The 14,439-nt window shown below is 39.4% G+C and overlaps 1 protein-coding gene and 1 pseudogene across 1 annotated transcript; one reads left to right on the forward strand and one right to left on the reverse strand.

Moving 5' to 3' along the window:
• The first annotated feature begins 2,219 nt into the window (after window positions 1–2,219).
• Window positions 2,220–5,352, forward strand: LOC109184149 (tetraspanin-8-like). The gene is made up of 2 exons (XM_019334194.1): window positions 2,220–2,821; window positions 4,905–5,352. Exons 1-2 carry the CDS (start codon window positions 2,324–2,326, stop codon window positions 5,220–5,222), a joined length of 816 nt encoding a protein of 271 aa, XP_019189739.1. The 5' UTR covers window positions 2,220–2,323; the 3' UTR covers window positions 5,223–5,352.
• A 2,794-nt stretch (window positions 5,353–8,146) lies between these two features.
• Window positions 8,147–8,936, reverse strand: LOC109184131 (annotated as a pseudogene).
• Window positions 8,937–14,439: the final 5,503 nt, after the last annotated feature.

Below are 14,439 nucleotides of genomic sequence, written 5' to 3' on the forward strand. Positions count from 1 at the left end.
CTCGTTCTTTTGAGAGAAAAAGCATTAGATTCAAGACGAGAGATCACAACAAAGAGAGTTACAGATAAAGTTAGGAGGGTCACTAAACCACTCCATACGATTTGCTTTAGAAATGGAGTCACGAGCTAGCAAGTGGACTACTCCATTTGCATAACATTTAACAAAAGAATTTGTTACATTAGCAAATTGTGGCAGTAAATCTTGAACATCTAGGATAACAAGATTGAACGACGACTGAGCGACTGGACCACAGTTTGGGTGTCTGATTCAACTTGGACTTGTCGTAGTTGAGTGTTTTAACTTTTAAGCCAGCTAAACTTGGACTTATTGTAGTTGAGTGTTTTAAGCCAGCTAAGAGCCTCCCGAATTGCCAAAGTTTCGCTTCCTTAGGAGAACAAAAACTAGACCTTGAAACGCTGGAAGCTGCTACAAAAATACCTTGGCCATTACGAAGGATCCAACTAAAACCTAGTTTCCATTAGCCGTGTGCCCGTGTCAACCACCGCGCCAACATTGAGTTTCATGAAGCCAGTATGTGGTTTTTCCAGAGGCACCAGAGTAGTCATCCAGAATAAACTTGAAATTTTGTGTCTCAATTGGGTTAGCTTTGAAGAAGATGAAGAAGCTATCATCTCCAAAGAGGAGACGAGTGATTTTAGGTGCTCCCCTTGCAACCGCCACACCATGGAGCTCGCCGCGTTGTTGAATCATTTTACTTGTTTTATTTACTATTCATGGGTGAAATCAACTCCTTTTTTTTTATGTTTATTTTTATTAGCATTATCTTATAACTTTTAACTTTGATTTTTTGTTTTTTAATAGTACTCCGTACTTTTAATGTAATTGTTAATATATGTTTTTTTTTTCAATTTAATATTATGAAAATTTTGAAATGTAAATAGTTTCAGTAATATTTTGTTAATTGAATTAGACATACAAAATAGGCCGGAGCCTGGAGGGAGTATCTTGAATGTATTTGAGTAGTTTTAATGGCCATAATTAATGTGTTTTGTTTATATATACTTAACAGCTGCTCACTTTGATATGAAAATCCTTTTTGAGTTTATAGAAAATTAAAAGTAATTATTTATAAGAAAAAAGATATCTTTCTGCATAGAGCATTTGGTATTCATGTTATTGAGATACTAATATAGATCCAACTTAGTGCTTAGATGGGAAATAAAGGTCTATTAATTATAAGTCTAGATGATTAATTGGATAGTCATAATGAGAAATAAATCTTTTTTAAAACATCAATTGATCTGACAATTATTATGTTATAATTTTAGTACATAAGACTTTTGTCTTAAAAAATAACCTCATTCTAAATTTATTTATGGGATATATATGATAGAGAAATATAGGACAAAATCATTGAATTTCTAACATGAAAATTGTTACTAAAAAAAGAGTTTGGAACTAAATTGTATCATGTAGGGAAAAAGGGTAAAATAGGCTAATAAACTTTACTCAAAAAGTCAATAATTAAGTCTTTAAATATTTAAAAGTTACAATTAAGCTAATTTATTTTAATGCATTGAAGGCCAAAAATTAATTAGTGACCTGCAACAGCATGTCACTATAGTTCAGGCGACCCTCTGGTGCTCTTCTGACCACATTCTGGCAACAAACACTGACGACCAGTCGCCTTCTTCAGGCAGAAGGCGACCCAATGAGATGGTTGCCTTCTCACTTGAGAAGGCGACAACAGCCTTCTTCAATGGCGACCAACGACAGTGGGGTGGCCAGAATGTGATCGGAATAGCGTTAGAACAACCCTAGTGACCTGCAATAGTAGGTCACTAACCCGTTTTTGTGTTTCAATGCACCAAAATAACATGCTGATGTGTTTAATTACAAATTTTTAAATATTTAAGGACCTAATTGACTTTTTAAGTAAAGTTTAAGTGTCTATTTGACCATTTTTCCTATAGTGTATGGACATAGTAGCAGGCAAAACAAGAAATGGTATTTTGGTAAATTAGTAAAACATGGAGGGTAAAAGCGAAATGAGTATAGATTCAACGTACTCAAGGGCATAATTGAATTAACTAACCGTTTCCTACGTTTTAATTGGTTTGAGAAAGAACGAAAGCAGTTATCGTAGCCATCTATCTCTTCTTCATCACCGCATGCACATAGTTTCTTCCTCCCTCCCTCCTTCCCTCCATTTCCATCAAATAATCCCAATTATATTATATTCTTTCCAGGCCATCAAATTTCTAGGGCTAGCTCGATCGATCTCCCTCCCTGAAATCGATCTCTCATCGCTAGCTGGATCGGATCATCATCAGCTCCGATTTGATCGATCGATCGAATTGAAATGGTTCGCGTGAGCAATGCGATCATCGGATTCCTCAACCTCCTGACCCTACTGCTCGGCGTGGTGGCCATCGGCATGGCGGTTTGGATCCAGTTCAACCCTAGCGCCTCCCTGTGCCAGAAGGTCCTCCAGAAGCCGTTCGTCATCCTCGGCCTCTCCCTTCTCTTCGTCTCCATGTTCGGCTTGATCGGCTCCTGCTTCCGCATCTCCTTCTTCCTCTGGGTGTATCTCACCGTCATGTTCTTCCTCATCCTCGGCATCTTCTGCTTCCTGTTGTTCACCATCATCGTCACCAACAAGGGAGTCGGAAACGCTCTCTCCGGCAAGGGTTACAAGGCCGCTCGCCTCGGGGATTACTCCCATTGGTTGCAGAAGTATGTTCTCAATGCTCAAAATTGGGATCAGATTAAGAGCTGCTTGCATGATATCCGCCTCTGCCAGAGTCTCTCAACCGGCAAGAGCGCCGACTATTACAAGCATAGCCTCTCTCCTACTCAGGTCAGTACGTAATCTCATCTGCACCTCCGATCCTTACATATATATCGTTAGTATCAAACACTTATCTAGTCTTCAAAAGTTATAAATAGTAACAAATGATCAATTTTATTTTCTTATATTTTTTGAGGTACTAAGTAGGCATTACATTTTCGAGAGATAAGGTGCTAGACTATTCTTTACATTTAATGTCTTGACTTTGAACTTTATTTCTTTAGAGTAAGAGTACTAGACTGACCACACATTTTTAGAGCCTGGTGCTGGACTACTCTTTGCACCTGCCACGACTGACCTGGTGGTTCTGATATCACTTGTCAAAATCAAGTACTTACTACTATGTCAAAAGTTATCAAGCGTTTAATACTTTACCAAAAGTTATAACTAGTAACAAAGATCTAATTTTATTTCTTTATTATCACTGACTTGACCCTCCACCAGCCTCCGCCCTACAATCCTCTAACTCAATGGACTTGCGCACTTGACACTTTACTGAGTTCCCCCTAACATATATAGAATTTTTGACTAAAATGTGACATTTTGTAGAAGAGATGAAAATAAGACACTTTTCATAGTTGTACAAAATAGGAAAAACTCATTTGCCACTCGAGTTTCTTGTCAAAATGATTTTTTTCCGCTAATTAAAATATTATAAAATGCATGCCGCCCGAGACGGAGCCAAAGGGGGACAGTGGGCAGCTGCCCCCCCTCCCCCTCACTCCACCCCCATATATAATTTTTGTATGTATATATGTATATATAGTACATGTGTTAGTATTAGTAAAATAACACTATAAAATGTCAACAAGAGTTGATTTAGATGAGTTGGTTGAACACATGTTGAGTTTTTTGACTCCTTCCCTATGATTTCAACACAGTCACGTTTTTAATAGTTTTTTTAATATTTAATACACACATATATATAACATTTTTTTTATATTAATAATGAGATATGCCTTTACTGGAATTTTTTTTTGATTCCGTCCCTACTTCTTCGCCCCCCTTAACCAAATTTCTGGCTCCGTCATGTGGGACATGCATCTCTCATGTTCACAGTACCTGGCCAGATATGAGAAATACATGTGGGACATGCATTTTATCGTATTTTAACAAAAAAAAAAAAATTATTTTTAATTTTTGAGAAACTCATTTGTAATTTGAGTTTATGACAAAAAATATACATAACTCAAGTAGCAAATGAGTTTTTTCCAATTTTTTACAATTTTTGAAAAGTGTCATATCCTTATCTCTAGCTTCTTCCATAAAATGGTACATTTCAATCATTCTTCCATATATATATATATATATATATATATATATATATATATATATATATATATATATATATATATATATATATATATATATATATAGAAAGAGAGAGAGAGAGAGGGAGAGGAGAGAATTGATTGTTAGAATTAAGTTATCAAGCGCTTAATACTATGCCCAAAGTTATAACTACTAAGTCCAATTTTATTTCCTTTTTTGCATTATCACTGATTTGACCCTCCACCAGTCTCCGCCCTACAATCCTCTAACTAAATGGACTTGCGCACTTGACACTTACTGAGTCCCCCCTAACATATATAGAATTTTTGACTAAAATGTGACATTTTGTAGAAGAGATAAAAATAAGACACTTTTCAAAGTTGTACAAAATAGAAAAAAACTAATTTGCCACTCAAGTTTCTTGTCAAAATGATTTTTTTTCCCGCTAATTAAAATACTATAAAATGCACGAGAAATATACGTGGGACATGCATTTTGTGGTATTTTAACAAAAAAAAAAATATTATTTTTAATTTTTGAAAAATTCATTAGTAATTTGGGTTTCTGACCAAAAATATACATAACTCAAGTAGCAAATGAATTTTTTTCTATTTTATACAACTTTTGAAAAGCGTCATATCCTTATCTCTTCTTCCATAAAATGGTACATTTCAGTCATTCTCCCCCGCCCCCCCCCCCCATATATATATATATATACACACACACAGAGAGAGAGAATTGATTGAAGGGTGGAGTGATTATTATATTATTATATATGGATGGATGTGATAATTAAGTTGATGCATATACTACGATGCAGTCGGGTTGCTGCAAGCCGCCCAGTTACTGCGGCTTTGAGTTCCACAACGCGACCTACTGGACGATGCCGAAAGGGGGGCCGGCGGTGCCGCACCAAGACTGCAACAAGTGGAGCAACGACCAGACGGAGCTATGCTTCGACTGCGAGTCCTGCAAGACGGCGGTGCTCGAAAGCCTCCGGAAAGACTGGAAGAAACTCGCCATCATCAACGTCTGCATCCTCGCCTTCGTCATCCTCGTCTACTCCGTTGGATGCTGTGCTCTCAGGAGCAACAGAAGCTCAAGATACGACAAGTACAAAGGAGGCTTCTACCCATGATATATATCATCTAATCATATGTGTTTATTGTTTGAATCATCATTATCATCATTTGCTCATGTTTATTTCTTATTTGATTTGATTTGTCTTTAAGCCGGAAAACTCAAATCAATATATCCCAACACTTGCAATAACACACATATATATTATATGTCATCCGATCCTTATATATACTGCAATTAATTCCTAGCTAGCTAAATTCCCTAGCTTGTGCATGCCATTTAATTAGTGATATATGAAAGCTATAGAGTTGTAGATATTGAAATTCCATTGTGCATGCCATTTAGCTAAGCCCTGCACACATACATTTTTTAGAGTTAGGTTGTAGATATTGATACCACTGCACATTTAAATATCATTGAATACATTTTATACTTTAGCTGGTACACGTTATAATTATCTGTGATACACTTAAAAGTTTGAGTTAGTTACGGAGTATTATTTATAAAATTATCACTGTATTTTTTTTATTCCCCTTTCTTTATGTGTGTGTATATATTGATAAATTAACATTGCTATTTTTTCCTTTATTTCTTAGCAACTTTTAACCATTATTGATCTATTCAAATGCATGAATCAGATTCATTCTCATTGTGTGCCTAGGAATATGCTCTCACATGCATGAACCCTCCGTTAATGTTCGGGTGAAAACCTACCTTATTGTGTGAACTTGAGAACCTATGCACACCCTATAAATATAAAATTAAAATAAATAAATAAATAATTATATATATATATATATATATATATATATATATATATATATATATATATGTGTGTGTGTGTGTGTGTGTGTGTGTGTGTGTGTGTGTGTGTGTGTTCGTGTTCATATGATGAGAACCTATATTAACATATGAACCTGAGAACTAATCTAGATCCTTTATCTAGATTAGTGTATATAACGCAATGCACAAACGTTATGCACCGCATCCTGAGTTGACATTTTTTGTACACCATGTTCTGGGCCGTGGGATGATGCAACATCAAGGGTGTGCATATGTTCTTAGGTAGGTAGGTTCACACACACACACACACACACACACACACACACACACACACACATATATACTCCTCAAGTGAGAATTATGGTCTAATCTGAGCTATTCATTGGGCAGGATCTGATGGCTAAGATTTAATGTTTATTCTCTTCAATTTTAGACTGTAATTTTTCGTTGTTGGTTATTGTGAGCTTTCGTCATGGATTGAAGTTTTTTTTTTTTTTTTTTTTTTTCGTTGGAGTATGCTTTTGATTAGGTATGTAGATTAATAAGTAATTTTAGAGGGGTCGTGCATCATAGACCGTTGAGATGTGCATTTGTGCGCTAAGTGTGATGCAACGTAGGGCTCTGGGTTGTGCATTAGTTAGAGGTCGTCGGGTATGCTTTGGGAATTATTTATTTATTTATTTTTTGTTGTTGGGAAATATTTGTCAGGGGTAGTGCATTATATTGTAGGTTGTGAGGATGTGCATTATTCCGCTTAATGCAGTGCATTATTCCGCTTAATGCGATTTAGTGTGTTTGCACACATTTAATGCGCGTTCGCACACACTTAATCTAATCTAGACCATTAAAAAATATTAGATGGATGGACATGATGTGTTCTCACGTTCTCACCTAAGTACATGTTCTCATATGATCCTAACTATATATATATATATATATATATATATATATATATATATATATATATATGTGTGTGTGTGTGTGTGTGTGTGTGTGTGTGTGTGTGTGTGTGTGTGTGTGTGTGTGTGTGTGTGTGTGTGGGTAAAATCTAGTGCGGTTACTGCTTCCTGTGCGATCGTGCAACTTTGTACCACTATGTATGCACAAATGTACTACCATGTGTTTAGAAATGCATCAGGGTGCGGTGCATTTACAAATGCACCACTCAGCACCAATCGATTTGTAAAATGCACCACACCCTATCTAGTACATTTTTAAACACATGGTGGTGCACTTGTGCACACATAATGCTGTAAAGCCACACGATCGTACGTGTGTGTGTATATATATATATATATATATATATATATAATGGTTGCAATAGGCGTTAAGGCGCTAGTCGGGCAGTAGAGTAGCGCCTAGCGCCTAGACGGGGCCTAAGCGGCCTAGGCGGCTAATTGTAAAAAAAAAAAAAAAAATATTGCACGTGTTTAAGTGCATATATATGTCATATTACACACACACACACACACACACTCGACAGAAAATGACGAGTTAACTCGGCGTAATCGGACGAGTTAGTCGCTAGGCAGCTGAATTAGGCGCTAGACGGGAGCCTAGGGGGGAAATCGCCATAGCCTAGGGGCGCCTAGCGCCTAGGCACCGATTACTCGGTGCGGTGCCTAGGCGGGATTTTTACAACCCTGATATATATATATATATATATATATATATATATATATATATAACCAAAATGCTATACTAATATGCAACATCCTTTGGGTAATGTGAAGCTAATTTTGGCAATTCTCTTATAAGATATAAATTAATAAATTTGTGGTGTCATTATAAACATAATTTTATTTAAGAATTACGAGCCCATTTACTAACGAAAACTGTTTTATGTTCTCTCTTTTCTAATTTTTCAGTTTTCATTCTCTGTTTTCTGTTTAGAAAACTTGTTTATTAACACTCAATTTTTCAAATTAATTTTTTTTTAGATTAACGTTATAAAATTAACACAAGTTTAATTTCGAGTGATTTTTAAACTTTATATGTAAAATAATTTTAGATATGTTTGTTTTAATTGGAATAAATATAATTTCTACTTGTAGGTTTACTAAAAATAGTTTTAAGTCTATTGTTAGTAAATATAATTTAAAATAGAGTTAATGACCGATTTGGTCCTCCGACTATTGCAAAACTACCGATTTGATCATTGACTATAATCCTTACCAAATTAAGTCCTCAACTTTTCAATATTTACTCGATTTCATCCTCCCTCTCTTTGACCGTCTACTCTCCGTCTTCCCCATGACAATAATGTAAATACACACAGCAAGCTGCGGAAGTGTCGTAGCAGGTGGCGGTGAGCTCCACACTTCTAATCATCTCCTTGCATGCCTCTAATCTCTTCCCTTGGTTGAAGCCCAGGCATGAAAGAACTCTGTTCAGCTGCTCTTCACTGATCAGCCCATCTTTGTCCCCATCAAACGCCTCTCTTAGATCATCAAGATTCTCTTAATCACCATCTCCAGCTGCCATTTCCACGCCCAAGAACGAGTTGTAGAGCTGGCAGAACTCGTCAAGATCCACCAGCCCATCATTATTCTCTTCCACCTTCTCCACCATCTCCGCTATCTCACCATCCTCCATAACTATCCCAATGTTCCTCAGCGACTCCTCCAGCTCCTGCTTCGTTATGAACCCATCACTGTTATTGTCGAAAGTCGCAAAAACGACCTTCAATTCCACCTTGCTGTGATTGCTCCCAGTACTACTCACCACCTTCTTCTCTTCCGCTATGGATTTCTTGGTCGGTGGGGCTTTTGAAGAGGCGGTTTTGGCAGAGATGGAGTGAACCCATGAAAGGAACACCTTGGTAGAGAAATTGAATAAAGTGGTGATGATGAAACCAAGGGTGAAGACAAGTGCCAACAACACTGTGCTCATCAACATCTTTCCTTAGCTTGCTTGGGGTCTTTAATCGAACAGAGAAAGAGCAGAACAGAAGAACAATGGGGGTTGAGAAAATTACTAGAATGGGATCGTCAGGAACTGCCCCGCTGACGAAAACCAGTTGGCACCAACTCCGGCGGAAGGCGATGGTGGCCGATCAACAATCAGACCCGACAGCCTCTCTCCCTCGCCTGAATCCGGTGATGTTTCTCCTCCGTCTCAGCTCGGTCTCCTTTGCTTAGAGATCTCGCTTCTCTATTGTCGTCCCTGATGAATGCTACCGCTCTGCCCGATTATTTTTCTCTTCCTCCAACTCCAGCCTCTGCTCCTTAGATGTCGAGTGATGTAACTCCCGGCAGCGATGATTCTGACATCGGAATGAGCGGCGGGAAGATGGTGTCCTTGGGGAGGTTGTTTTGAAAACGCTGTCGTTGCAGGTGGCGGTGAGCTCCCGGTGAGCTGTCAGAGTTAAGTCATCTCCCCCATATTAGCGTTCGAAAGCTCCAAAATTATTTGCCCTAAAATCAATTCCAATGGCGAGAGAGAGACCCGTGTGTATTTACATTATTGTCCCTGGGGAAGACGGAGAGTTCACGTAAAAGAGACGGGGGACGAAATCGGGTAAAAATTAAAAAGTTGAGGACTTAATTTGGTATGGATTATAGTCGAGGACTAAATCAGTAGTTTCGCAATAGTCGGAGGACCAAATTGGTCATTAACTCTTTAAAATATTAAAATATGGTGGTTTTTTTTTAAACAACAGACGTCAGTTCTTTGGTCTATTGTTATTAAATTTCAACCCAACAGGGTAGCTCAAGTGGAAAATGAGTTCTCTTTGTCAGGAAAAATTTTGAGATAATCCGGGTTCAATCCCCACAAGTGACGATTCCCTTTGGGCCAGCTTTTGTGACCACATTGTGGTTTACACAAAAAAAATTGTTATTAAATTTAATAAATTAAATTTTAATTAAAAAAAAAAAACATAATACGTTGGTTTAATAGAGAACCAACACCTACACTCTTATATAGACGGCGGTTCTTTCCTAAAACCAACACCAAAGGTATTTATTATTTAAAAAAAAAACTTATATTAGTTTGTGTATAACCGATGTAATTATGGTACTTTAGACTTGGTTAGTGAACCAACGTCTATAATTTTATATTTTGTGTATAACCGATGGATTTAATTTCACTTTTGGTCTTATTACTATTGAGTCTTGTTAACTTCAATTCACGACTTTTAAAATTGTCAATTTAGTACCTTAACTATTCAACTTTTATCAATTTTTGTCACTCCGACCAAATTTCAGGTCAAAACTCATCAAAAAATATTAATAGGTAAAATAAAAAGGGCATGTTAGTCTTTTTACTTTTTTTTTTCTTTCTTTCTTTTCCATTAGTTTCTTCTCCACTAGCAGCAATAATGGAGAAGCTCGTGGAGAAGAATGAAAAGAGAAGCAATGGAGAAGAAAGAAAAAAGAAGTAAAAAGACTAAAATACTCTCTTTATTTTACCTATTAATATTTTTCGATGAGTTTTGGTCAAAGTGAACAAAATTGATAAAAATTGAATAGTTAAGGTACTAAATTGACAGTTTTGAAAGTCATGGATTGAAATTAACAAGACCCCAATAGTTATAGGACCAAAAGTGAAATTAACTCTAACCGATGTAAAAAAAAAGAAAAAAAAAACTTATGTAAAAACCTATAATTGTAGTAGTGTATTTTTTGATATATTCATTTGAATGACATGTATATAAATATATCATTTTTACTTTGAATTTTAAGTGAAATTTCAATATCCGATATCTAGACCAAACGTGTATTACAATATAACATAACTAAAAATATACGAACCAATGCAATAATCTATTGAGTTCAATCAAAATCTAAAACTTGGTATAGAGTTCAATTTTTAATTTTTATAATGTGAATAATGTCTAACTTTAAACGTAAGCAAATAATTAAGTTATGTTTAAATAAGTAATGCAGCTAGAAAATATAGAAGATGGTGATAAGTAAAAGAAGATGATAATTAATGTAATCATAGTTATAAATAAATATGTAAGTAGATAATGGTGAGAATGTGGTTATAGTGACATATAGTTTCCATTTAGAAAACAGTTTTTAAAAGTTTTAGGGATCGTTTACTGACTAGAAATTTCTGAAAATTTTCAGAAACTGAAAAATAGAAAACAGAAAACATATTTACTAACACAGTTTTCCATTTTGAAAACTGAAAATACTTTCTAGAAAATTGGAACACACTTAAAAACTGTTTTCGAAATGGAAAACAGAATCATCTATCATATATTTAGTTATATGTCACTATAGCCACATTACTATGATTACATTCATTATCATCTTATTTTACTTATCACTATCTTCTATCTTTTTTACTTACTTTACTTATTTAAACATAATTTATTTGCTTACACTTTAAAGTTATACATTATCAAAATTAAGAATTAAACTCTATATTATGTTTTAGATTTTGATTGAACTCAATAGATTATTAGTTTGAATATTTTTAATTATGTTACATCATAATACAAATTCGGTCCAGATATCGGATATTGAAATCTCACATATATTAGAATTCAAAGTAAAATTTATATATTCATATACATGTTGATGGGGTGTGGACCCCGGCCCAAAAAGATTGAGAGAGCAAGGAAGCCCAAAGAAGAAAGGGGTAATGAAAAGCCCAATAAGGAGAAGTCAGAGGAAGAGAGTGGAGGCCCAAAAGAGACCTGCATCGAGTCGGGAAGCCGGCCCGACTCCGGGGTCGGCACGAGGACTCGGTCGGCCAAACAAAGAGCCGTTGGAGGCATTTAAGAGAGCATTAAAGAGCCCCGTCCAAGAACCGTTGGGAGACCCAGTAACGGCAGCCCAACGGCCCTTAAAAGTAATTAGCCATCAATTGGCCATTAAAGGCCCTAAATGTATTTTGAAGTCCGAATTAAAGGAGGGCCTGCTATATAAAGGTCCCTCCGAGATTGTAAAATAGGCAAGTCCAGGCCCCAAGAATAGAGAGACATATTCACCAAAATTGCTTACTCCTTTCTATTTTTAGTAGCTTTATTGAAAGGTGTATCCACCAACCAAGGTTGTGTTGGACCTCCCTGGGCCCAAAAACCCTAAAACCAACACTGGCGCCGTCTGTGGGGATCGAAACAAAGAGTCACGTTCATTCTTGAGCATCAGAGTTCGCAGAGGAAAGGAGACGGGCGAGTAGGAAGAAGGAGCCTTACAACATGTCTGAAGGACGAAGTCGTGGCTCCCGTCGCAATGGCGACCCGGATGTAGACATAAGAGGGCATTTGAATCAACGAAATTCGCAGAGCCAGGAGAACGATTCGGCGCCTCGAAACCAACCTCTGACAATGATACCTCTCACCCCTGAGCAAATCCAGGCCATCGCTCGTGCCGTCGCGGCAGAAACTCGGGAGAGGAGAGAGTCGTCGGTCTCGCGACCGCCGCATGTGCAGCCTCTTAATCAGCAAGTGCCCCAGAGGTCAGAGAGAGGTAGGCGAGAGGATCAAAGGACGGAGGAACCACCAGCGCGGTCGGTTCATTCAAGGCTAGGTCCGAACGTAACACGACACTCGGCGAGAGAACGACTAGGAGGAGGAGAACCCAGTCACCCGGGGGCGGGCCGACAGAATCAAGAAACCAACCGAGAGAGAACTCATACTAGAAGAACCCGGACTCGGGCACGACAAGCTGAGGTGCCCGTTCACAACGAGGAACGGCAGGCCGAGTCCCAGGTCGGGGAAAGCACCGAATCCACGGGAAATCACGCGAGGAATACCGGCCAGGTGGCTCACCTGGCCCAAGAGCTACGGAATCTGAAGGAGCAAGTGGAAGGTAGGACCAAGTCCCCAGGTCGGACGTTGCTCACCGCCTTGCCCTTCTCGGCCGAGATCATGGCATACAAAATACCCGGCGACTTCAAGTTCCCGGAGCAGGCCACTTTTGACGTATCCGGCGACCCACGCGAACATCTTTTGAGCTACCAAGCCAAAATTCAAGTCTTGGGGGTCCGGGATCCGGTCATGTGTCGCGCTTTCCTACCGACACTAAAGGGCTCGGCGCAGAGATGGCTGGTGGCTTTGCCCCCAGGCTCGATTCACAGTTTTAAAGAGTTGGCTGACCACTTCATGAGCCATTACGCGGCTAACATCAAGCCTCAAAAGGATCTAACGCATCTGGAAGATATCCATCAGGAGGAAGGCGAACCTCTCAAAACCTACCTAACCCGGTGGCAAAAGGAGATTCAATCCATTGAGGAGGTTGAGGACCAGACCGGCCTCACCTTTTTCATCGAGTCGTTATGGTCCGGGCAACTATATCGTGACCTATGGGACAACCGGCCCGCCACCTATGCGGAGGCCATACACATGGCCAACAAGCGAGCCAATACAGAGCAAGCCATGAAGCACAAACGGCAACAGGAGGTCGGAGGATCCTCCGGTGGAAAGCGAATCCGAGCGGAGGTAAAAGAAAGACGTCCCGACCCAACTAGGCGGCCCGAAGCTCGACGCGTGTATGATAGGGTTAGCATCCAGCCTTACAGGCCGACTCCTCAACACCCGGTGCATGAAGTCCAGGCGGTTGCACCGCCTCCACATTATCCGCCCGAGGAGCGCGTGGCGAATGAGGATTCAAGTAAGACGTCCAAATACTGTCGGTACCACAAGTCGTACACCCACAACACGGAAGAATGCTATTACCTCATGATCTAGGGAATAATCCAGCAAGGGACACCGACTCCCAATCAGTGGCGAAGAAGGTCTGCGGCTAAGGAAGATGGCGACCTTTCGGAAACGGCCGAGGGCAATCATGGTAAGCAGCTGGTGACCGACGAAGGCGAGGCCTAGTGGAGGCAGAAGCCGGTTATCAACATGATTGTCGCGGGCCTGAAGGAGGCGACTCCGCCAACACTAGAAAAGCCTAGGCTCGGCAACTGTACGTAGGGACCGTATATGGACGAGAAGACGGCTCGAAGAAAGTGTGCCGGGAGCCTATCGTCTTCACAGACAAAGATTTGCCTACCAGAGAGACGCCACATCGCGACGCCCTAGTCATCGCGATGGATGTAAACGGGGTGGTCGTTCAACGGATCCTGGTAGACACCAGGAGCAGCGTTAATGTCTTATATCTCGAAACCTTCACCAAAATGGGGTTGGCACGAGAGCAACTGGCCCCAGTCAAGGCGCCACTAGCCGGCTTCACGGGTGACTCCGTGGAAGCTGAAGGATCCATCATTCTACCTGTCGAGGTTGGCAATTATCCTGACGTGCAGAAGCTAGATATGAAGTACATTGTGGTCGATTTGGCATGCTCTCACAATGCAATCCTCGGCCGGCCAGGTTTGGAAGATTTAGGAGCATTGATCTCCATTGAACATCTTTGCTTAAAATTCCACACACCGAGTGGGGTAGGCACGGTACGCTGCGATAGGAGAGTCGCCCAAGACTGCTACCTGCAAGCTTGTCGAGGTATGGGTAAACGGGAGATGCAAGTTCACGAGATCACAGAGCGACCCCCGAAGAAGACGATGCCGCCTCGCCCCGAGCCGGCCGTGGAACT

The sequence above is a fragment of the Ipomoea nil genome, unplaced genomic scaffold (assembly GCF_001879475.1).
Source record: "Ipomoea nil cultivar Tokyo-kokei standard unplaced genomic scaffold, Asagao_1.1 scaffold1250, whole genome shotgun sequence".
Taxonomy (NCBI): domain Eukaryota; kingdom Viridiplantae; phylum Streptophyta; class Magnoliopsida; order Solanales; family Convolvulaceae; genus Ipomoea; species Ipomoea nil.

Coding starts and splice junctions, on each gene's coding strand:
- LOC109184149 (XM_019334194.1), top strand. CDS start 2,324: ATGGTTCGCGTGAGCAATGCGATCATCGGATTCCTCAACCTCCTGACC. Junction 2,822..4,904: donor ATAGCCTCTCTCCTACTCAG/GTCAGTACGTAA, acceptor ACTACGATGCAG/TCGGGTTGCTGCAAGCCGCC.